The following is a 25472-nucleotide window of genomic DNA, read 5'->3' as shown; positions in this document are numbered from 1 at the left end:
GCAGCTATTTCCTTGTGCTCTCTCTTTCCATGATAGATGGATCGTCTTGCTGAACAAGGTCTCTGTGATCCCAGGTACCAGAATGAATTAGTAGATAAGGGAGGGCTTTCCTGGTGGTGCAGTGGTTGGGAATCCATCTGCCACTGTGGAGGACACGGGTCTGAGCCCTGGTCTGGGAAGATCCCACATGCCATGGAGCAACTGGGCCCATGTGCCATAACTACTGGGCCTGCGCTCTAGAGCCTGTGAGCCACAACTACTGAGCCCGTGTGCCACAACTACTGAAACCTGCATGCCTAGAGCCCGTGTTCAGCAACAAGAGAAGCCACCACAATGAGAAGCCCACACACAGCAACAAAGAGTAGCCCCTGCTCACTGCAACTAGAGAAAGCCCATGCACAGCAACAAAGACCCAACACAGCCAAAAATAAATAAATAAAATAAACTTATTTTAAAAAAAGTAGATAAGGGAACAGGTTCTGTGTTAAAAATAATATTTATTTTAAGTATTTTCTCGTATGTCTAACATTTTAGGAAGAAAGACTTCATTGAGCATAGCTTTCCATAATTCTAACTTCATGTCTGATCACAGATGACTACACACACTTTTTTTCAAAGTACTAATATTTCATATACATGTGCCATTATGTTCTTCATTCAACAGTATTTTATGTATCTGTTTTTATGTTTCACTACAGTTCATATTTTCACTGACATTATTTTCCATTGTGTATTCCACGTGACCCCCTTTTAGATTATTAATTTTATTCAACTAACAGATATTTTTTGAGCGTCTGCCACAGTGCTAGGCAATGAGGATACAGCAGTGGTTTAGGTGGACATTGTCCCTACCCTGCAGAGCTCCCAGTGAGATGGGTTGTAGTTGTTATAGGCCCATGAAATGGAATTTCACTGACCACGTAACACAGCCTTGGAGAGGATGAGGAGGTTGTGTAGTCTCTAGCCCTGGCTCCTGTTGCTGCTTGCTTTTTTTAAAAAAATTTAACTTTTTTATTTTTGGCTGCATTGGGTCTTTGTTGCTGTGTGCAGGCTTTCTCTAGTTGGGGTGAGCAGGGCCTACTCTTTGTTGCGGTGTGTGGGCTTCTCATTGCAGTAGCTTCTCTTGTTGCTTGCAGAGCACAGGCTCTAGGTGCACAGGCTTCAGTAGTTGTGGCATGCAGGCTCAGTAGTTGTGGTTCACCGGCTCTAGAGCACAGGCTCAGTAGTTGTGGCACATGGGCTTAGTTGCTCCGTGGCATGTGGGACCTTCCCGGACCAGGGCTTGAACCCATGTCCCCTGTACTGGCAGGTGGATTCTTAACTACTGCGCCACCAAGGAAGCTCCTACTGCTGCTTTCTAAAAAGCAAGCGAGGCTTTGTCAGGACAGTGGCAGTTCTGCTTGTGACTGGGCTCTTAGCAAAGCCCAGGATGGGGAGCCTTGGGACCGTGGCAGAGTCATCTCTGAAATGGGGCTGCTGCAGCAGGGAGGAGTACTGTTTCCTAGGCAATACTCTGCTTAATATTTTTAGTGCGTGGTCACGGCAGAACTATATGTGGTTTCTGATCCCAAATTGGTGATAAATGTAGACATATTTAGAGTCAGAAACAATGCATTTAAAATCCTCTGCTCCTTAATTGTCTTGCCAAGTACTGAGTTTATGTTTCTTTGTTTCTTGGCTACCTATCCAAACTCCCACAATCTCTCAGAGAAGGCGCCCAGATTTTCTCTGGGTGTTAGGTGGGATTCTGAAAACCGTGAGTTATGGCTTCCTGAACTGTGTTGAGAAGCATCTGATTTTTGTGTTTCTGCCCACGTATGTAAATGTGTACACTTTAAAATTTATCCTCCTTTCAAGTTTTTAAGGATCTGGAATTATGAATAGTCTTGGACTCTCAGGTGTGTTAAAAATAAAATATGTTGGGCTTCCCTGGTGGTGCAGTGGTTGAGAGTCCGCCTGCCAATGCAGGGGACATGGGTTTGTGCCGCAGTCCGGGAAGATCCCACATGCCGCGGAGTGGCTGGGCCTGTGAGCCATGGCCGCTGAGCCTGTGCGTCCGGAGCCTGTGCTCCGCTACGGGAGAGGCCACAACAGTGAGAGGCTCGCGTACCGTTAAAAAAAAAAAAAAAATGTTGTTCAGTTGCTGACTTACCTGGAGGACATAGTCAATGCCAACATGGTAGTCGCGAGTTCAGTGATTGGTGATCTGTACTTGTGCTGCCACTAAGGTTTTCTGTTAAGTAAATGCTGTTTTCTTGGGGTTCCTCAATTAGTTTAAGGATCACCCTAATTGTTGCCTATCTCAAAGTTATAATTTGTGTCTCAAGTTGCCCAGAACAGTTTTCACGGCATATTCCTTAAGAGCACTTTCTTCTTAATTGTACTGTCTGAGACTCAGATATGGAAAACCATGCTACTCACTGATGGTCAACAGAACATAAAACACCTGCGGACAGTGATGGTATCTTTTGTATGTTCTGTTATACAGTATGGTTCCCAGTGTGCTCAGGGGACCTGAGGAACCTGTTTCTAGAGTGTGAATGCTTGTAATCCAAAGTGCCAGAGTGGTTGGCACAGAATAAGGGTTGGTGTGCTTACTGATTTGCAGATAGTCCATTTGGAGCTATGGACTAGAAGTCATACCTTCCTCCGTATCCTACCATAGTCCCACTATGAGGCCCTGACCTTTGCTGGAAGTTTGGACACAGCAGGGGAAAGGAAAGATGAACTCTGATCCCTCTCCAGCCCCAGACTGTGGTTTGTAGATGAGTGTATGAAGGTCCTGGTATTCTTGGGGAGCAGGCTATAAAGAAAGCCCATCATGCTTACTGTTAGGAGATATAGTTATTAGTTTAAAAGGAGAGGGAAAGGAGGTGGCCCTGGAGCTCTTACTCCCTGGATAGCAACTGACCCTGTCTAGGGTGGTCCAAGCAGTCTAAGTCTGCTGAATTTGCCCCTGCTGCTCCTCCTTTCCCTGTTCTCTCTTAGAGGTATGAGAGCAGCAGCAGGAATATGAAGACAGGCCTGAATCACCAGGAAGCTGGGCTCTGAAGTGGCTGTTCTTAGTCAGCTCTCCAGTGGGCACTGATGCAGAGCCAGCCAATATCGCTTAAAGGTTTCAATGGAAATGCCTCTGTAGCCACCTAGAGTGTAGTCCAGGTGTGTGGGCAGATTTGCAGCTCAGGGAAGCTGGGTTCCAAGGAGAGACTTGATTATCAGAACAGAAGACATTTGTATATGGGGGTGAAGCCTCACTGCTTTTGTTTATCCTGTCCTTTGCTCAGAATTTTTTCTAACAGTAGTTGTTAGTGAGAGCTACAAGCTTCTTGAGCCCTTGGTTTGTGTCAACCATTGTGCTATATGCTTCATATCATCTCATTTAATGCTAACACCCATCCTACAAAATAGTTACTATTAAGTCCCTTTTTAGATGAGGGAATTGAAACTTGGAGAGAGGTTAAGTGGCTAGCCCAAAGTCCCACAACTAATTGGGGAGACCTGGGTGGAAATCCAGGTCTGGAGTAGAGATGGAGTTGAGTAGAGTTTTTGGTAACCTTGGCTGCTGTCATGAGACAGGCTGATCACTCTAAGGACCTCACGCAGTGTCAGGAAGCAAGTATAAGGAGTAGATTTCCTTGCCCACTCCCTGCTAGAAACGTGCAGTCTGGAGCCTAGTGGAAAATACACTGACCATGGCTGGTATATTTCTCTACTTGGCCTGGTTCCTTGCTGGTGTGCTTAGGCAAGCCCCATTCACCCTTTTGGGCTCTATTTTCTTCATCTGCCATGTAGAAATAATCCTGTCCTATATATTTCATGCGTGGGGAATAGGATCATAGACTAGTTGTAAATGAGCTTGGATATCATCTTGGCCAACTTTTACCCAATATAGTTCTCTCCTCCCCTCTGCTAAGTTCTTTCCAGACAGTTGGGTATGTATGAGGGGAGTGCTTTGTGCTAGACTCTGTGAGGGACAGCAAGGATGCTTTTGCTTCTTGTACAGCTGGGGAGCCTAAGTTATGGGAGGTTAAGAGGTCAAGTCACACAGAGTGCCAGTGAACTGGCTGCAATCTGAGACAAGGGCCTTCTTCTTCTTGAATGTCTGTGTCTCTACTGTGGGCTGGGCTGTGCCAAGGACATTCAGTAATCAAAATGGATGTGCATGCATGTGTACATGTGTGTGTGTATATTATGTGCAGAAATACAGATGTGGTAGAAGTGGCTCTCCCTGCAAGAGGGCTCCAGTAGGCTCATTAAAAAATTTCTCTCCTGACACAAAATGTGTGCCTTTTTATTCACATTGTTGCAAAACAAATAAAATGAATGGCTGATTTCATAGACCACTGGAAAGGCAGCATGGTCTGTAGAAAGAGCATGGGTTCTGGGACCGGAATGGCTTTGATTCCTGACTCTACCACTCTCTGACTGTGTGAGCTTGGGCAAATTACTTAACCTCTCTGAATTTTAGTCCCCTCATGGGCAAAATAAGCAGCATATTAGAACCCCATCACATGGTTGTGGTGAAGAGTAAATGAGCTTAGAATTTTGCTTGGAACATAGAAAGTGCTCTGTAAATGTTGACTATAATTATTATTATACAGAATTTATTTTCTTCTGGGCTGCCCCAATACTGCATTTTAATACTAGGGAATTGGGTGTCATGGGGGTATTTCTCGTTATCCCTTGGTCCAAGTGCTATAATTATGATTATTACAGCTCTACAGAGTGTAAGGACTAAAGCTTCAGAGCGGTCTGAGGCATGGCTGAGAGCTCAGAGAAGGTGGAGTTGTGTGTCTGATGGGAGTTTGTTCTTGGAGACTTGGTCTCCTTGCCTCCTTTCTCTACTGATGTGACTGTGCCCATCACTATCCTGAGGATGTGTGTGTTGAGGGGTAGCTCTACTCCATCAAGGGGACCTACCATATGGCATCATAGAATCTCTCTATATGACCACCGGGGTCAGTATTTTCTCTGTTATCATTATGACTCTAGGGGAAAGGTTGAAAAAATTGGATTTAGAGAAGTGGCCCCAAATCTCCAAACTTCAGTGGACCTACTCAACTTTTCCAGGTGTTCTACCCTTGTGCCTCTATTTCTTCACAAGTGTGCCCTCTGTTGAAGGGCCCTCCAGCTTCCTTGTTGCCAAATCCAGTGGCTTTTCTCATCCTCGTTCTGACTGACCTCTTGACTTTGTTGAACCCACAACTTGATTTTCTCAGGATTCCCTCCTCTCTTGACCTGTGTAATTCTGCACTATTCTTTTTTTTTTTTTTTTTTTTTTGCGGTATGTGGGCCTCTCACTGCTGCGGCCTCTCCCGCTGCGGAGCACAGGCTCCGGACGCACAGGCCCAGCGGCCACGGCCCACGGGCCTAGCCGCTCCGCGGCATGTGGGATCCTCCCGGACCAGGGCACGAACCCGCGTCTCCCGCATCGGCAGGCGGACCCTCAACCACTGCGCCACCAGGGAAGCCCTGCACTATTCTTAATGTTCTTCATCTTGGTCCCTGGATTGCTCCTCTTTCTTTCTTTCTTTTTTAAAAAAAATATTTATTTATTTATTGGCTGCGTTGGGTCTTAGTTGTGCATGCAGTCTCATTAGTTGCGTTGCACAGGTTCTCTAGTTGTGGCATGTGGGCTCCAGAGCACCTGGGCTCTGTAGTTGTGGCATGCGGGCTCAGTTGCCCCATGGAATATGGCATCTTAGTTCCCCCACCAGGGATCAAACCGGTATCCGCTGCATTGCAAGACCGATTCTCAGCCACTGGACCACCAGGGAAGTCCCATCCTCTTTCTTTTCCTAATGTACAGTCATGGCTTGAAAACTCTTCTTGGCCCATTGTTCCTTTCTCTTTAAGTTTTCTCTGTAATACAGAAACTCTATTCTTATTGTGTTGGTTGTCACCTCTGGGTGATGGCACCAAAATTCTTCTTCTGCCCTAGTCCTCTCTACCTCTTTGTCTTCAACAGGCATGAAGTTGCCAGAGCCTTTCTGGATGCAGTGACAAGCCCATACCTGAAGGCATTGAACTCTGGTTTTTCTGTGTGTAGGTATCAAGTGCCTGCTGCGTCTTTTGGATTGTTAGCAGTCCAAATGAAGACTAAGTTTTAAGCTCCCTTCTAGCATTCAGATTCTTTGAAGGCTGGGGCTGAATAGGATAGGTCTGGAGAGGGCCAGGCTGGGCTCCCATTTATTCATTCACTCTACTTGTCACCTGATTTCTTTTAGAGGGAGCATTGTCTTTTGTCTCTGCAGTTTTTTGTTAACATGCTTAGCTACCTTTTTAAAAAAAATTTTTTTAATTGAAATACAGTTGATTTACAATGTTGTATTAGTTTCAAATGTACAGCAAAGTGACTCAGTTATACATATCTATCTGTTCTTCTTCAGATTCCTTTCCATTATAGGTTATTACAAGATATTGAGTGTATTTCCCTGTGCTATACAGTAGGTCCTTGTTGGTTATCTATTTATATTTAGTAGTGACTTCACTACCTTCTTGAAGATCTGTTCTCTTCTCTACTGGGGTAGGGATGAGATTGGCCATGTCCCCCACATTTTGGAGTACAGAGTATTAAGGAGGGGTCAGGAATGCCCCCTTCCTATTTCATCCCATCCTGTGTTGCCTTCCTTCCAGAGCTCCAGTCCCACCTGGGCCGGTGGAGCCCTTTTTGTCTCCATGTGCTCTCTGGCAGGGCCAGCACCTGTCTCTGTGTTGCCACTGGAAAGGCCTCACTTAGGCTCTCCCTTGCAGGCTGTACAAGCGGATTTTGGCCTTGTAACTCTCTGATCAGGCAGAGGTTTGGATCCATTGTGAACTTTTTACCCTCCAGTAGCCTCACCTAATCACTTTCCTTTTAGGGTGCCTTGGGTTTGTTGAGAGCAGTCCCCATTTGCATGGCCTTAGGCATGACTTCAGTATTTGGGGCATACACTGTTGTCATTACACAAATGGTCAGTGGCTTAAGGATGTTCCAGGTCCAGCCTTCCAGACAGTTAGGGCTAGACTGGGGTTAGAAGCCACATTTCTTTTGCAGTTCAAAGCCTCTCTTTATTTAATTGCTGTCTACCTCCTGACTGTTTAATTTATGTCTTATGGGGGAAAAAGCCTGTTTGCCTGACCTCTTCAAACTTACTTCTCTTGTCTTTCAAATTATTCTTTAAAAATCCATTTCTTTTCCTAAGCCTTTGCACATTGTTCTTCCTTGTCAGGACTGTCCTTTCAATGTTCTCTTTGCATTGTTTTTTCAGATTCATATTTGTCTGCCCAAATTAGGCAGTGAGCTTCTATTTGTGTAGAGGTGAGTGACTCTGTGTGTGTGTGTGTGTGTGTGTGTGTGTGTGTGTATGTGTGTGTGTGAGTTTGTGTAGCACATAAATAGTAATGAATGTGTTTGTGGGAAGAGCTCATCCTCTGTCAGTTTGTAAAGCAGAAGACTGTCTTATAGCTGTTCCTACAAGTGGAAGTTCTACATGATGGTGGCCTGGCTCTCTGGACAATAATATGCTGGGAAAAGCACTGAATGGGTTGGGTCTGCCTTGGTGCTCAGCAGAAAGCCTGGCTAGGGTCTCTCCATTTTTAGCTGTGGGGGTCCTCCTCTAAAATCTGTTTCCTTCACCTCCTGAAAGCAGATACCCAGCAAAAGGCTTTGGTCCTAAAATTTGAGATGTGGGGTCAGCTAGAGGGTATGCAGATCCTGCAAGAGTCAGGGAGCTCTGGAGAGTATTTCTAGGGTGCCTGGGCTGTCTGACTGCCTGTGGGTCCAGGGGCAAGTCCTCATCCCTGGTTTAATGATGGTGTGATAACTAGGTGCCAGGTGCTGTACCGTGTACTTTCCACGCATTGTTTTATTTAATCCTCCCTAATACTCTTTGAAGTAGGAGCTCTTATTATGCCCATTTTATAGATGAAGAAACTGAGGCCTAGTGAAGTGTGTGTCCAAGATCACATAGCTAGAAATTGGCAGAGCCAAGACTTGGCCTTAGATGTGTCTGACTCTAAATTTATGTACTATACTTTCAACCCAATGTTTTAAATCTCTTTGCTTTAATTTCCTTCTTATAAGATGGAAGTAGAAATTCTTGCCCTTTCACTTTTTCCAAAAGATTTGGGGAAACAAATACATGGACATACACTGTAGGTTAAGAACTTAAGCATTTTATAAGATGGGAGGCCCAAGCATTCCCAGGCAGGCTGCTGAGGTGGGTCTCCCTGCCCAGAACACTTGTGATGTTTACCTGTTCCCCCTGTGCTCTGGCCCTGAGACTGGAGAGCAGCCACTGTCCATGGGACCTACCAGCATGTCAGAAGCTTTAGGAGGTCCAGCAGTTCCACTCCTCCTTCCTCTGTTGGCTTCCTGCCATCCTCATGCTATTCTTTTGTGTTCCTGCCTTAAGAGAAGATAAAAGTTACAGGAAGATGTCTTGTTTATATACGGCCCAGTCCCCTCCTAGAGTCCTGTCAGAATTGAGAGGAGAACATAAGGCATCAGGGAGGCAAGGGCTAGTGAGTCCAAGGGCCTCCTCCCACCTGTGCCCCAAGCATCTGCTCCAGGCTGGCAATATAAATTGCTGAGAGCATCTAACCTCTATTTAAGTAGAAGTACAGACTACACGTGGCCAGTTTTGATAGAAAAATGGGCGTCTCGAGTACCTTATTATCTCTTTTGTCTCAAAGCCCAAGGATACTTAAGGAAAGAGTTACTGGTGAAACACTGAAATGCATTCCCCTTTCCTGGACTGAGTGATGGTATTGTAAGTCAGAAGAAGGCCATAAATGAAAAGATGTAGTTCTGTCTTCTTTTGAGAGCCAAGGATGATGGGAAGGTTTGTTACCCAGGGTGTACACGAGCAGGTGATCAGGTGAACTCAGGGTTAGTGACTGGCAAGTGATTTGGGGAGGGCGCTAACCTCAGACCAAGTGCCAAACTATGCCTCAGTGGGATTCCATGACTTTGGCTTTACTTATGTCAGGGTCTGAGGTTTTCTTTTGCTACTGCTGCTGCCTATGTCCCTGCTTGTGATGGTGGACCATCCTGGCAGAACCAAACTGTGGGCCACTTCTCCTTTCCCTCTTTCCCCCTTCCCCCCAGCTTCAGTGTAAAGCCCAGGGAAAACGTGCCTGCTTGCTCTCCATCGCCACTTCTTGAATGAGGACAAAGCCCAGGTGACATAGTTACAGGCCAGGCCTTATGAGGACAGAGAACAGCATTACCCATGCCTGCATTGTGCAGAGTTTGCACTTGTTCTCTGGGTACCCTTGCAATGCCTGGGAAACTGTCTCACACCTTTCTGCCAGCCTCACTTCTCCTAGGCCTCTCCACAGGCACTGTCCCCACCACCATGTTCTCTCTCTCTTTATCTCTGATTCATGGAAAAATATATGGAGCCAACGAATAGGTCAGGTGTGCAGTCCACATGGAATTATCGGGGGTGGGGGAGATGAAGGATCCATTTGCGAATCGACCTGTCAGTATTGTCAGAAAATGTTTCTGAGGGCGTTAGTGTGTGTGCAGGTGATGGAGGCGGCAAGGAGCCCTGTGGGAGCTGCCATTTCTCTCACCCAGCCTGCCATCCCACTCCAGGAGGTGGGTACGCTGTTAGTGCATCAGCTGCCCCCAACCTCTTCTTCCTCAGTCCCTTCTAGGCCTCCTCCTCCTGCTCATTTGTCATCTTTGCCCTTGATTTCATTCTCATTTATCTGTTCCTTCTCATTTTTTTTCCCCCAGCATCAGTTCCAGGTGTTTATCCCTGGCTGTAAGAAGGAAGCGTCTAACTCTCTCTGTGTGTGTATATGCATATACACATGAACGGTCTCATGTAGGGGAAGGGAAGTCTGTGGCTTTTGGATAATCCTTTTCTCTCTTAATGTATGTTGTCCTGATAATGCTGTGAGTCCCCTATTTCCATTTTTTGTTCTCCTTTTCCCCACAGCCAAGGATGCAAGAATAAAAAAGGTATGGGACATTATAAGAAGCTCTAGGGCGGTGTCCTCTTGGGATCCATCTCCCTGGGCCTTTCTTGACTTCTCATTCTTGATGTGACAGTTTCTGTCCCTTGTTCATCCTCACTGAGCCTTGCACTCCCACTCCTCTGCACACCCAGACATGGCCAGGCATCTGTCCAGAACCTAGTGCTGTTCTGTGAACTTAGTCCATGTCTTTCAGTGTGATTGGTACCCCAGGGAGCCAGGTTGCTGGGGAAAGCTCATGTGGCACTCAGCCGTTCCATTTTGTCTACAGAAAAAGAGGGGAGAAACTGGCAGAAAGCAAAGGCTTTTGCTGCTGGGTGAGTATAGCATCTATTTTTAGCTCCCAAGCCTTTGCTTTTCCATTTGGCTGTGCTTTTTTAGCACAGTGCCGGTCCAGCAGGGCTGTTTTCCTTCACGGCTCCAGATGTCCTTAGGGAAAGTTTCCGTCTGCCCCCAAGAAGGTGTGGGTTGGTCACCGGGTAATAACTTCTTACAGTGGGTTCAGGCAGGGCTTTGGGCTCCACTGCAGTCTTGTCACAGGACCAATTTATTGAGGTGGAACATGGAGGAGTGTGGCAGGAATAGGAAAGAGAAAAGGTAAAACCCCATACTCTCCAGAGGTGTTTCCCTTATAATTAATTCATTTAATACTCTTTTGAGTAAACTGCCTAATGAGGTGTATTGGGGCTGAGTGACCAACACGAAAACCTTTTTTTTTTTTTTTTTTTTGGTACGTGGGCCTCTCACTGTTGTGGCCTCTCCCATTGCGGAGCGCAGGCTCTGGACGCTCAGGCTCAGCGGCCATGGCTCACGGGCCCAGCCGCTCCGCGGCATGTGGGATCCTCCCAGACCGGGGCACGAACCCGCGTCCCCTGCATCGGCAGGCGGACTCTCAACCACTGCGCCACCAGGGAAGCCCACGAAAACCTTTTATAAGGGTCTGGGCTGATACTGACAGGTTCTGAATTTTTCTAAGGTTTATTTATTTTTTTTTTTCCTTTTTTAATTTGTTTGTTCTTTTTCTTTCTGCCTTTCTTTCTGAGGTCGTTTGCCAGTTTGGATTAAGTTCTTTTGACTTCCACTCTAGTTTACTGACCAAAAGGTTTTTACTACTCCAATTTGCCTATTCTAGATATTTCACTTAAGTAGAATCATACAGTATCTATTCTTTGGTGTCTAGCTTATTTCACTTGGCATAATGTTTTTAAGGTTCATTCATGTTGAAGCATGTATCAGAATTTCATTCTTTTTATGGCTGAATAATATTCCATTGTATGTACCACATTTGAAAAAAAAATCATCTGTTGATGAATCCTTAAGTTGTTCCACTTTTTTGGCTGTTGTCAATAATGATGCTATGAACATTCACATGGAAGTATCTGTTTGAGTCAATGTTTTCAGAACTTCTGGGTGGAATATATACCTAGGGGTGGAATTGCTGGATTATATATATATATATAGTAATTCTATGTTTAACTTTCTGAGGAACTGCCAAACTGTCCCACAGCAGCTGCACCATTTTACAGTCCCAGCAGTAATGTACTAGGGTTTTGGTTTCTCTAAATCCTTGTTAACATTTGTTACCTTCTGGGTTTTTTTTTGTTTTTGTTTTTTTTAAATTATAGCCATAGTAGTGGATATAAAATGGTACAGTATCTCATTGTGGCTTTGGTTTGCATTTCCTTAGTGATTAATGATGTTGAGAATCCTTTAATGTCCCTATTGGCATATGTATATCTTCTTTGGAGAAATGTCTATTCAAGTCTTAGGCCTGTTTTAATTTAGCTTGCTTGTTTTTTTGTTGTTGAGTTGTAGGTGTTGTTTATATATTCGGGATACTAAACCCTTAAGATAGATGATTTAGAAATATTTTTCTAATTTTTTGAGTTGTCTTTTCACTCTTAATAATGTCCTTTGAGGCACAAAAGTTTTTTAATTTTGAAGGAGTTCCATTTATTTATTTTTTCTCTTATCGTCCGTGCTTTGGGTATCATATTTAAGAAAGTATTGCCAAATCTAAGGTTATGAAGATTTTCCCTATGTTTCTTCTAAGAATTTTTTTTTTTTTTTTTTTTTTTTTTTTTTTAAGATACGCGGGCCTCTCACTGTTGTGGCCTCTCCCCTTGCGGAGCAGCACAGACTCCGGATGCACAGGCTCAGCGGCCATGGCTCATGGGCCCAGCCGCTCCATGGCATGTGGGATCTTCCCAGACCGGGGCACGAACCCGTGTCCCCTGCATCAGCAGGCAGATTCTCAACCACTGCGCCACCAGGGAAGCCCTCTTCTAAGAATTTTAACTCTTCAATTTATATCTTTGATCCATTTTTTTTTTTTTTTTGCGGTACGCGGGCCTCTCACTGTTGTGGCCTCTCCCTGCGGAGCACAGGCTCCGGACGCACAGGCTCAGCGGCCACGGCTCATGGGCCCAGCCGCTCCGCGGCATGTGGGATCTTCCCGGACCGGGGCATGAACCCGTGTCCCCTAGCATCGGCAGGTGGACTCTCAACCACTGCGCCACCAGGGAAGCCCATCTTTGATCCATTTTGAGTTAATTTTTATATATTATGTAAGGGAAGGGTCCACTTCATTCTTTTGCATGTGGAAATCCAGTTGTTCCAGAACAGTTTGTTGGAGAGACTGTCCTTTCCCCATTGAATTGTCTTGGTACCATTGCTGAAAATCAACTGATCATATATGTAATTTTTTATGGGCTCTCAATTCTATTCCTTTGGTCTATATGTCTGTCCTTATGCCAATACCACAGTGTTTTGATTACTGTAGCTTTGTAGTAAGTTTTGAAATCAGGAAGTGTGAGTCCTCCAATTTTGTTCTTCTTTTTCAGTGTTTTTATGTTCTGGGTCCCTTGAAATTCCATATGTATTTTAGGATGGGTTTCTCCATTTCTGTAAAAAAAATCACCATTGGTTTTTTTTTTTTTTTTTTTTGGCCATGCTGTGGTTTGCAGGATCTTAATTCCCTGACCAGGGATTGAACCTGGGCCACTTCAGTGAAAGTGCCAAGTCCTAACCACTGGACTGCCAGGGAATTCCCCAATTCCCCACCACTGGGATTTTGATAGGGATTGTATTGAATCTGCATATTGCTCTAGGTAGTGTTGTTGTCTTAACATTATTAAGCCTCCAATCTGTGAACATGGAATATCCTTTTATCCTTGTGTTATTTAAATTTTAACAGCTACTAAGGCCTGCACTTTGATGTGTTTGACTGTCTGAAAAGTGATGTAAAAGGCTTTATGGCTTGGGAATTTTGAACTTTGCTGTTTTAGAGGGTGCTGATGGTATCTGTCTTCAGGTATAACAGTGGATATGGTTTAGAAGTAAATGGTTATAAAGGCTTGTATGAATTTGGGCCCATGTCTGTTCACACACATCATTTGGTTAGTTTCCTTCTCTCTTCACCATAGCCAGTACCACCCTGTGCAACCTAATAACAACCCAGGTAATGAAGAAGGAAGGGACCAGGGCTATTATAGCTTATGCAAGGATCCTGGTTTACTGTACAGTTTTAACCAAGGCATATCTCCCCATGTGGGGAATGGAGGCTTACTTCAGGTTGATCTACCTTTGGGGTAGAAGACCTGTGATACCTCTATTCAGGAAATGTCTGACATCATCTGAAATGTTATCTGTCAAAAAAGGTGACATCATGGGAATCACTATTTTGGGGCAGGGGGGAGGGGTGTCAAGCACCAGCTTCCTGTTGACCTTCTATTTTCTGTGTTTACATTCCTCAGGCCCCTAATTATGCCTCATCAGGGCCTGCTCCTATTTAGGATGGCTCCTCTGGGCATGCTGCTCGGCATGCTGATGACCTCCTGCTTCACCTTCTGCCTCAGTCATAAGAACTCGGTAAGTGTCTTACCGCAAATAGAGGGATCTTTTTTGGGTCCAAGAAAGCCTCCATGCCACCAGGGCTGCTGTTGGAGTTTCTTATAGGAATGTGACCAGTGCTGGGTCATGAAGTATGTGTACTTCTTCCCCCATCCCTTAGTCCTCTGGCCTCTGTTTAAAGCTTACGACACAGTTTTTCTTTGGGGAAAAGATGATGATGATGATAATGATATAACAATGATGATAATATGATAAGCTTACTATGTACCAAGCATTGTATTATGTGCTTTATATGTATCCTTATTTAATCCCCTCAACAACTCTATGAAGTAGACAACTACAATTATCCTCATTTGACAAGGAGGAGATTAAGTCTCAGAGATATTAAGTAACTTGGCCAACATTATAAAGCTAGTTTGTGGCAGAGCTGGGAAGGTCAGGATTCTCCCCAAGGGGCTGGGTGCCTGTGTGGTGAGCACCGAGTAAGGCTGCTTCTTTGTCTGCTCCGCTCATCCATGTGCATTCTCAGTCTGTCTGTAGCTCTGTATCCTCTTTCCCTCTGTCCTTTTCTCCATGTTCTTTACAGCCTCCTTTTCATTAACCCAGACCTCATTGCTGAGGGTTTCTGTCATTGCCAAAGGCAGGGGCAGAATGCCCAAGAAGGCACTGAGCTTGGCCTGGCTGCAGGGTGTCCTGGCCCCATTTCCCTGGCCTGCCCCACCAACAGCCTGCCCTTGATCAACTCCCAATGCCCTCTCTTTCCTCTCCCTTGAGGTGTCCTGACTGTCAGCTCTCTCACAGTTTCACCCTCCCCTGGCCACCTTCTCCAACCCCAGGGGTCCCACTTAAATGTTTGGTAAAGTGCTGGAGGCTTTGGAGCCGGAGGGCCTTGAAGTGCAAATGACAATTGTGATGAATTTAATCCAGCTCAGCTGAGGTTCACCTCTGGTTCATGGCAAGCATCCACCTTCTCTCTGAAGTCATTTGTTTTCTCTCTGCCTTTCTCCCCACTTTGTAGAGCAGGAGAGAATGTACAGTTAGGAGTCACGAATCCTTTTGAGCTTTTAATGTTCTTTGACTAAGATCTTGTTGCTGCCGTTTTTTGGCCTCCTCTTCAAGGAGAATGAGACTGGGATCCCATTGGCCCCTGAGGGTGGGACTGGCCATGGCATGAAGTTGGGGCTGTTTCTAGCATAGCCTGGCCCAGAAAAGCACCCAAGTGTCTCGAGGGTTCAGGGCTGTGTCCCCTCCAACCTGCAGCTCATGAGAATCTGGGTGCTCCCCATCATGAGCTTTAGCAGATGCACAATTAACAAAAGCGTGCTGATGAATTTACTTAAGGACTGTGTGTTAGTAAGTCTCTTTTGGATAATAGTCCAACCAAATAGATGAGCTTTCAGAGCCATAATTATTCTGGCCCATTTATATTAGCTCTTTTGAGTCTAATCTCAGAAAAATGTTAATACTGACTTTCATCAGCAAAAGCTGCTTTTATCCTTATGTCTGTTCCTAAGCTGTATCCATTTGTCATAATCTTTCATCATGTGCTAAGTACAAGTAGGAGTTGAAGCATCTTTTCTCTCATACCATAAAAATCGCTGCCCCGATGGCATTTAAAATCCAAAGTATGCAGCTAGCCACCTTCACAACAGTGAGTATGGGTGGTGGGGGAGGTGGGAGTGGTCATGATCCTTTGTTCAGAACCTGGAGTCCAGGCAAATGCTCCTAGTGACCTGGAATTGTCCTCCCCAAAGGCATTTGTACAGGTTAATGGCCACCCAGCAAAGGTTGGCTGTGTGTATCAGGGTATGATCTGGAGCCAGCCTCCCTTCCTGGCTCCTGCTATGGCATCTCCCTGGGATGCCACATCTTAGGAGCAGTGCAAATGCTAAAGGGATGTGGTTGTGTGGTATACTGGCCTTCAAAAGGTGGTGGATGATGAGGGAGGTAGTGGAACCCAGTGGAAGGAGCACAGAGCCTTGGTAAACTCCCTTTTGCCTCCTACTTTGGCAATTTGACCATTTCTTTTTTTTTTAAAAATCTGACCATTTCTGAGCTTTGTCTCCTCGTGTAAAACAGGGTTGGTACCTCCCTCTTAAATTTTAGTGTAGATTAAATGTGACTGTATATATAAAGCACCTAGCATTGGCACTGGCACAGTATGGCTAATGGATGGTCAATAAATGTCAGCTGTTATTTTTTAGTAAGGATTGGCTGCTTCCATTGTTTAATTTAGGGCTCTGTCAGCCAGGCTCCTATCCCAAAATGTTGCCTTCTCAGTCTGTCTCTGTTACAGCATCTATCCCCCTACCTTGAGAGATTCATTCATTCTCTTGGATCTTGAAGGCTTTGGTCTTTAAGAATCTCTTACTCAGTTACAATTATAAGGAAGTGTGACATGGTAAGCTGTTGTCAGCTAACACCTTAGCTGGGATTTCTTGCCACTTAAGAGGAAATTCGTATTTAGAGTAATGATGGCAGAGAGAAGAGAGGATTCAGCATGGAAGGGAGCTCTGAGAAGCCAACTGAGAGGTCACCAGAGTATGAGATTTACTTCAGAGCTGACCAAGGGCTGGCTGGCCTCCCTCACCTCTTGGTCTTTGTCTCCTGTTCAGGACACTGCTGGAGCAGAGAGAGGGTCGTCCCTTTCTCTGGGACAGTGTTTCTTTAAACACAGTCATTAAAGGGGAGGAGGATGTGCAGATAAATGTGCTGGGGTGATCTCATTGACCCTGCTTCCTTCCCTCAGCATCCCAGGGCACAACCGTTAGAACACATGACTAAGAACAGAAACACAGAAGTGAGTCAGAATTCATGCATGCACTTTGGAGCCAGGCAGTCCCAGACTTAAATCTCTGCTCTTCTTTTCTCAGCAGTGTGGTTTTGCACAGGCCCTGTATGTGTAAAATGGGAATAAAAGTATGTGCTTCATAAATGAAACTTGGATGAGTTGTGAGGCATGGAAGGCACTTCAGACCAGTTCCAGGAATATGGGTAAGGGCTTAATAAGTGGTAGCTACTGTTATCAGTACAACCTCATCTCCATGATGCTGCTTTTCCTGAAAACCTTTTCTGCAGTTCTACCTTTGGAGTGATTGTCCAGCTTGTAGTATGTTTGTGTGACTGAACCTCCCTCAGTGCTTGCCAAAGTCACTCAGAGCCAGATCTGGTGAACAGAGTGAGCTGACCAGACAGGGGAACACCAAATTTATATCACCTCTACTAAAAACAGGTGATCTGTAAAATAATGTCAGATTGTGAGTGTGTGTGTGTGTGTGTGTGTGTGTGTGTGTGTGTGTGTGTGTGTGTGTGTAGCTTAAAATATGGTTCAAAGATGATACCAAGAGGAAGCTTAAAAAACATTTTGAGCAGTGATGGGATTGTTGCAGAAAGCATATGACTTTCCTAGGGCTTGAAGCATGTGTCTCAGTGGTTCATATCTTGTTGTAATCCTTCTTCTTGAACCTACTCTATTAATCTCATTAAAGATCTAGAAAAAGAGGCTTTCTCAGCCCATACTCATCAGAATGAACACTAGCCTTGTCTGGATTGGGCTTTCTGCCATATTTTCACCATCACCATTACCCTTGCCTCTTTCTGCTTCTCTTGATGTTGAGGATTTGGTTACTTGATTACAACTGTACTTGCCAGGAGTTAACTGGCTAATAGATACACTAAAGCAAGAGTTGTAATGTAAAGCTTTGAGATGTTTAGTTCAGCCCTCTTAGTGTTCTAAAAGTAAGAAAATGTCACATAAAAATCTGGATTTTTGTTTCTCGTCAAGTTGAATGCCTTCGTGGCAGTGGTGGAGCAGCTGAGTAGCAGCTGTGTTTCTTAGTCAAGACAGGAGGACTCCAGTTTTCACAGTCCCACCACTCCTGGTTGTTTTTACACCTGGCACACAGCACTCATTTACATCCATCCCTGCCTGGCCTCTGGAGGCATTTAGTCCACATACTTCTGAGGTAAATCTTATTAACAGTCTTCTAGTCTCATGGTCTCGTGTATGGTGCTTTTGGCACTGACCAGCATGGCTGGGCCCTGGAGTACATAGGCTGCAGGTACTTAGTGGACAAAGTGGTCTTTGTTCTGGAGTGTGGGGCTAGTTCCTGGCTTCCAGCAAACTCTTTGGACTTGCCTCCAAAAGACATCCGAAAGACATACCTGTCTGTAGGAGGAAGACCTTTTGTTCCTTTGTTGCGTGATTACAAACTGAGCCCTGGGCTAGGCAAGGGGTATCCAGTGGTGAAAGAAACTGACACAGTGCCTGCCCTCAGGAAACTCAGTTGTTGAAAGTTTGATGTCCATGCCCTTAGAATGCACGGAGCCTCCTGCCAGTCTGTCTTCTCTTTAGTCTCACACACATCTACTCTCTGTTCCTTTTTTTCTTTTGAGCTCAGATTTGTGCTGGGGCACATTGAAAGGGATACATTGTTACCTCCCATGTAGGATTAGAATTGTTCAGGAGACCAAAATGAGATCTACATAAAGTACCTCGCACAGGTTTGGGTTCATAGGAAGAATCCATGAAAAATATTTACTCTAATTTGGGGAAAAATTGGGAGGTGGAGGAAAAGTGATGGCAGGGGAGTTGCAAGGGCTGAAATAATCTCCCAGTGTTCTAGTGTGGGTTCCACTTTGCCCTCCCAAATGTAATTTCCCAGAGCTCTGGAACCCTCTGGTTCCAATTTCCTGAGACCTTACTGCTTTCATGCAAGAACAGGTTTAAAAATGGGACAGGAAGGTTTGGAGGCTGGGAAGGAGAAAGATGAATAATACTTTGTATTTATGTTACATCTCTGTCTCCTGAGCTCAAAGTGCTCTACACCATCTCATTAATCCTCCATGCTCTCCATGGGGTGGGAAGGAAACAGGTTTTACGAAGAGGTGTGCAACCCGGGCATCTTCCTCTCTCAGCCCAGCTGGACTTGCACCTTCCCACTTGTACCCCTTCTTCCATGGATTGGAATGCCCTAAGAGGTCATTTATGCTCCATAGGTACCCTGGGTAATGAAGGTACCCACGCCCTTACTCTGCCCTGCTGGGCTGCTTAGGAATTAATTGGGCCTTAGCTGCCAGCTTTTGTATATCTGTGTTGACCATTTGAGGCCTTACTTTCCTATTCATATGTATGTTTTTTCTTTTATAAATATCTTTAGTTTTTAATTGTAAGAGTAATAGGTATGAATTTTAAACATCAAACAGGATAGGAGCTTATCAAGTAAAAAGTAAAAGGCTCTTATTGTCTCGTTTTGTCAACCCCTCTCCCCAGTATGTTCCCTGAACTCCCTCAAGATAGTGTGGAACCTTCTGGACTTTTTTTTAAAATGCATATACAAAAGTGCCATATACATACAACACATGCTGTGTTAATTTAACCATATCACCTCACTTGTACTGGTTCTGACACTAACCTTGTGAAAGATCCAAGCAGGGCTAAGGGGGGCAGCAAGGGCAAGGAGGAGAAGAGTATACTGCCCCAGGCCATTTTCTTTCTGCTTGCCTGGTACCCAACTGTGGTGGTTCATGGCCTGTGTTTTCCTTTCTCTGAAGGAGTTTGCCCTGACCAACCCAGAGGAGAGCAGCACCAAAGAAACAGAGAGAAAGGAAACCACAGCAGAGGAGGAGCTGGATCCCAAGGTCCTGGAGGTGTTTCACCCTACCCATGAGTGGCAGGCACTTCGGCCAGGTACCAAGCCCAGCTCTGTCCCCAGGAAACACACTTGAAATTTAAAATGTGTATGTCCTTTCTCCCCCCAGGGCTGTTTTGAAGGAACAGCCCCTCTCTGGCCTCCTGGAGGGGAGTAGGGGTGGCTGCTGCTGCAGGACTCAGGGACCTTCGTTTTCCTGCAGAACAGAAATTGTGGCATCTGAGTGCCCTGGAAGGAAGGCAGGTGGTGGGTGGCCGAGCTTTTGGAGCAAGTGATAGAAAACTTTCTTTCCTTGCACTTCTGAAGCACAGGAGAGGCAGTGACATGTGCCTCACTCTGCAAATGCTATTTTGGGCTCTGCTGCTCGACTCAGTGCTGCTGAAATATTGTTCATGGGAGAGTCCGGAGCACTGGTGTGGGGCAGGAGTTTTTCTGTTGTGAAAGGAACCTGTGCCAAGAAACAGGGGCTGTTCCTGGCTTGGTTTTTAAGAGCATCCTCAGAAGGAACAACTTTCTAACCCTTTTATGGCCTTGGGCCCAGGGCTTAAAATAATAATGAAAAAAGCCAGCAGTAGTGGTGTTTACCACATTCAGATACTGTGCTACGTGCTTCATGTGCATAATCTTGTTCAGTCTTCACAATAATAGGAGCTATTATTGTCTTTATATTCAGATGAAAACACTGAGGCTCAGAGAGGTTAGGTGACTTGACCTATGTCATTCAGCCAACTTGTCCTATGTCATTGATCCCAGCTTGGACCCATCTTCCTCCCACTTGTCCTTCTAGAGTCCCAGCTGTCCTTGGCTGGAGCCCGACTGGTGACACTTGAGCCCATTCTCAGGAATAGGCTATTTGTGTTCTGCACTGTGGCGGGTGGATGGCAAGCCCTGGCAGCTGCCAGAGTATAGTTTCATCAACTCCTCGCTGATATTCATCACCATGTCCTCACTGCCCCCATTGCTGCTGTGCTGGCAGGGGCAGCGTTTGCTGTGCCAGCCAACTATCTGGTAGCAATATCACTCCTGCTGGGCTTGCTTGCGGGTAGTTGCTGCCACAGAAGAGTGATGAATCACCAGGGAAACCAAGTAGGTGCTAATGGAGTTGGGTAGAGGGAGATTTTAGGGAAAGAGGTATTGGGTTCAGCAGATCCAACCTCTGTCTGCCCTCCTCCACCTTCCCTGAGAACTGAGTCCCCCTGGTCTTTGGGGACTAAAACTAGAGGGGCTCTCAGGGTGTGGGAAATGGAGGATGTATGCTGTATCCACTGATATTATGTGATTAAAAGTGCTTGTACCACTTTTAACCAGGCAAGTGCCTGGAGCCGATGGAGGTCAAATGTCCTGTCATCGCTACTCCTACCGTCTGATTTCCTGTGGCACCCTTCAAGACCCCCGTCCACATTGCAGAACAAGCCTGAAAGTTCTGACCCAGGGCCCTTGCCCAGCCTCTGGGCAGTGGGCCTCCTGTTCATGGTTAAGCAAAAGAGCCCTTTTTGTATCTTTGGGGAGGGAGGGCCAGAGCCTGTGTAACAAGGGCAGGCTGAGGGCTCTGAGCACCTCCTGGAGAATTAGAGTGGAGTACTGATTTTTATATTTAACTTGTTGCCCCATTGACATCATCTTCTGCCTTCTAGTTTCTCAAGAGCCCCTTATAAGTTGTTCTGCCCCAAATTCCCTTGAAGCTGCCCCAAAGACTGGGGTGTTGTGCTTGAGCACAGACACTCAGCTCTGGGGGCAAAGCAAGTCTAGGTCCAGACATGCTTGCCCCATATACCAAGAGTGTTTTTCTTTCTTTTTTTTTTTTTTAACATCTTTATTTGAGTATAACTGTTTTACAATAGTGTGTTAGTTTCTCCTTTACAACAAAGTGAATCAGTTATACATATACATATGTTCCCATAACTCTTCCCTCTTTTGTCACCCTCCCTCCCACCCTCCCTATCCCACCCCTCTAGGTGGTCACAAAGCACAGAGGTGAACTCCCTGTGCTATGCTGCAGCTTCCCACTAGCTATCTAATTTACATTTGGTAGTGTGTATAAGTCCCTGCCACTCTCTCACATCGTCACAGCTTACCCTTCCCCCTCCCCATATCCTCAAGTCCATGCTCTAGTAGGTCTGTGTTTTATTCCCATCCTACCACTAATCTCTTCATGACTTTTTTTTTTTTTTTTTTTTTTAGATTCCATATATATGTGTTAGCATACGGTATTTGTTTTTATCCTTCTGACTTACTTCACTCTGTATGACAGATTCCAGGTCTATCCACCTCATTACAAATAACTCAGTTTCATTTCTTTTTATGGCTGAGTAATATTCCATTGTATATATGTGCCACATCTTCCTTATCCATTCATTTGTTGATGGACACTTAGGTTGCTTCCATGTCCTGGCTATCGTAAATAGAGCTGCAATAAACATTTTGGTACATGACTCTTTTTGAATTATGGTTTTCTCAGGGTATATGCCCAGTAGTGGGATTGCTGGATCGTATGGTAGTTCTATTTTTAGTTTTTTAAGGAACCTCCATACTGTTCTCCATAGTGGCTGTATCAATTTACATTCCCACCAGCAGTGCAAGAGGGTTCCCTTTTCTCCACACCCTCTCCAGCATTTATTGTTTCTAGAGTTTTTGATGATGGCCAATCTGACCGGTGTGAGATGATATCTCATTGTAGTTTTGATTTGCATTTCTCTAATGATTAATGATGTTGAGCATTCTTTCATGTGTTTGTTGGCTATCTGTATATCTTCTTTGGAGAAATGTCTATTTAGTTCTTCTGCCCATTTTTGGATTGGGTTGTTTGTTTTTTTGTCATTGAGCTGCATGAGTTGCTTATAAATTTTGGATATTAATCCTTTGTCAGTTGCTTCATTTGCAAATATTTTCTCCCATTCTGAGGGTTGTCTTTTGGTCTTGTTTATGGTATCCTTTGCTGTGCAAAAGCTTTTAAGTTTCATTAGATCCCATTTGTTTATTTTTGTTTTTATTTCCATTTCTCTAGGAGATGGGTCAAAAAGGATCTTGCTGTGATTGATGTCATAGAGTGTTCTGCCTATGTTTTCCTCTAAGAGTTTGATAGTGTCTGGCCTTACATTTAGGTCTTTAACCCATTTTGAGTTTATTTTTGTGTATGGTGTTAGGGAGTGTTCTAATTTCATACTTCTACAGGTAGCTGTCCAGTTTTCCCAGCACCACTTATTGAAGAGGCTGTCTTTTCTCCACTGTGTTTCCTTCCCTCCTTTATCAAAGATAAGGTGACCATATGTGTGTAGGTTTATCTCTGGGCTTTCTATCCTGTTCCATTGATCTATATTTCTGTTTTTGTGCCAGTACCATACTGTCTTGATTACTGTGGCCTTGTAGTATAGTCTGAAGTCAGGGAGCCTGATTCCTCCAGCTCCATTTCTTGTTCTCAAGATTGCTTTGGCTATTCGGGGTCTTTTGTGTTTCCATACAAATTGTGAAACTTTTTGTTCTAGTTCTGTAAAAAATGCCAGTGGTAATTTGATAGGGATTGCATTGAATCTGTAGATTGCTTTGGGTAATAGAGTCATTTTCACTATGTTGATTCTTCCAATCCATGAACATGGTATATTTCTCCACCTATTTGTATCATCTTTAATTTCTTTCATCAGTGTCTTATAGTTTTCTGCATACAAGTCTTTTGTCTCCTTAGGTAGGTTTATTCCTAGATATTTTATTCTTTTTGTTGCAATGGTAAATGGGAGTGTTTTCTTAATTTCATTCTCAGATTTTTCATCATTAGTGTATAAGAATGCCAGAGATTTCTGTGCATTAATTTTGTATCCTGCTACTTTACCAAATTCATTGATTAGTTCTAGTAGTTTTCTGGTAGCATCCTTAGTGTTCTCTATGTATAGTATCATGTATGTCATCTGCAAACAGTGACAGCTTTACTTCTTCTTTTCCTATTTGGATTCCTTTTATTTCTTTATTTTCTCTAATTGCTGTGGCTAGAACTTCCAAAACTAGGTTGAATAAGAGTGGTGAGAGTGGGCAACCTTGTCTTGTTCCTGATCTTAGTGGAAATGGTTTCAGTTTTTCACCATTGAGAACAATGCTGGCTGTGGGTTTGTCATATATGGCCTTTATTATATTGAGGAAAGTTCCCTCTATGCCTACTTTCTGCAGGGTTTTTATCATAAATGGATGTTGAATTTTGTCAAAAGCTTTCTCTGCATCTATTGAGATGATCATATGGTTTTTCTCCTTCAGTTTGTTGATATGGTGTATCACATTGATTGATTTGCGTATATTGAAGAATCCTTGCATTCCTGGAATAAACCCCACTTGATCATGGTGTATGATCCTTTTAATGTGCTGTTGGATTCTGTTTGCTAGTATTTTGTTGAGGATTTTTGCATCTATGTTCATCAGTGATATTGACCTATAGTTTTCTTTCTTTGTGACGTCTTTGTCTGGTTTTGGTATCAGGGTGATGGTGGCCTCATAGAATGAGTTTGGGAGTGTTCCTCCCTCTGCTATCTTTTGGAAGAGTTTGAGAAGGATAGGTGTTAGCTCTTCTCTAAATGTTTGATAGAATTCGCCTGTGAAGCCATCTGGTCCTGGGCTTTTGTTTGTTGGAAGATTTTTAATCACAGTTTCAATTTCAGTGCTTGTGATTGGTCTGTTCATATTTTCTATTTCTTCCTGGTTCAGTCTTGGCAGGTTGTGCATTTCTAAGAATTTGTCCATTTCTTCCAGGTTGTCCATTTTATTGGCATGGAGTTGCTTGTAGTAATCTCTAATAATCTTTTGTATTTCTGCAGAGTCAGTTGTTACATCTCCTTTTTCATTTCTAATTGTATTGATTTGAGTCTTCTCCCTTTTTTTCTTGATGAGTCTGGCTAATGGTTTATCAATTTTATTTATCTTCTCAAAGAACCAGCTTTTACTTTTATTGATCTTTGCTATTGTTTCCTTCATTTCTTTTTCATTTATTTCTGATCTGATTTTTATGATTTCTTTCCTTCTGCTAAATTTGGGGGTTTTTTGTTCTTCCTTCTCTAATTGCTTTAGGTGCAAAGTTAAGTTGTTTATTCGAGATGCTTCCTGTTTCTTAAGGTATGATTGTATTGCTATAAACTTCCCCAAGAGTGTTTTTCATTTCACCTACACTCACCCCCAAAGCAGAACCAGTGAGGGGAGGGAAGGTGAGAGGCTTGTTATGGCCACAGGGTTTGATGTGTGGTGATTGAGAGTCTGGTACTGTCGAGGCAGACAAGACTCTCTTAGGTCCCAGGACAGGATCAAGGTGTTCTGTGTGTATATTAAGGTTTTATATGTTATGTCTGTTGGTAGGAAATTGACATTTCAGTGGTCTGTGTGGATAGCTGGCACTTGCCTTTAATCAGAGTATATTTAATTCACCACATAATGAATGCTGCCTGGGAGCTTCCATCACAGCTACTGAAAGGTTAAAAGGAATGTATCCAGTCCCAGGGTGAGTAGATAAATGAGGAAGTAGTATAGTTTAGTGGTAAAGAGCACAGACTTTATTTTATTTTTTAAAGATTTATTTATTATTCATTTATTTATCTTATTTATATTTGGCTGTGTCGGGTCTTAGTTGCAGCATGCAGGATCTTTGTTGAGGCATGTGGGATCTTTTGTTGAGGCATGCGGGCTCTTGGTTGTGGTGCGCGGGCTTTATTCTAGTTGTGGCACGCAGGTTTTCTCTCCTCTAGTTGTGGCATGCAGGCTCCAGGGTGTGTGGACTCTGTAGTTGTGGCGCGCGGGTTCCAGAGCACGTGGGCTCCGTAGTTTGCAGCACATGGGCTCTAGTTGAGGTGCGTGAGCTCAGTAGTTGTGGTGTGCAGGCTTAGTTGCCTCGTGGCGTGTGGGATCTTAGTTCCCTGACCAGGGATCGAAGCCACATCCCCTGCATTGTAAGGCAGATTCTTTAGCACTGGACCACCAGGGAAGTCCCAAGCACAGACTTTATTTTTTTTTTAAATTTATTTTTTTTTTTTTAAC

General features: G+C 44.3%; 1 protein-coding gene across 3 annotated transcripts in view; it reads left to right on the top strand.

Annotated features, from left to right (window-relative positions):
• SIL1 (SIL1 nucleotide exchange factor) overlaps positions 1–25472 on the top strand; it is a 263273-nt gene that overhangs the window by 55237 nt on the left and 182564 nt on the right. For all 3 annotated transcript variants that reach the window (XM_059061294.2, XM_067031732.1, XM_059061298.2), the window contains 2 exons: positions 13725–13839; positions 19375–19510. In XM_059061294.2, the coding sequence (XP_058917277.1) occupies positions 13735–13839; positions 19375–19510 (241 nt within the window). In that variant the 5' untranslated portion in view covers positions 13725–13734. The remainder of the gene's footprint in view (positions 1–13724; positions 13840–19374; positions 19511–25472) is intronic.

This window comes from Kogia breviceps, chromosome 4 (genome assembly GCF_026419965.1).
Source record: "Kogia breviceps isolate mKogBre1 chromosome 4, mKogBre1 haplotype 1, whole genome shotgun sequence".
Taxonomy (NCBI): domain Eukaryota; kingdom Metazoa; phylum Chordata; class Mammalia; order Artiodactyla; family Physeteridae; genus Kogia; species Kogia breviceps.
The sequence above is the reverse complement of the archived record's forward strand: the minus strand, read 5'-3'. Positions and strand labels throughout refer to the sequence as shown.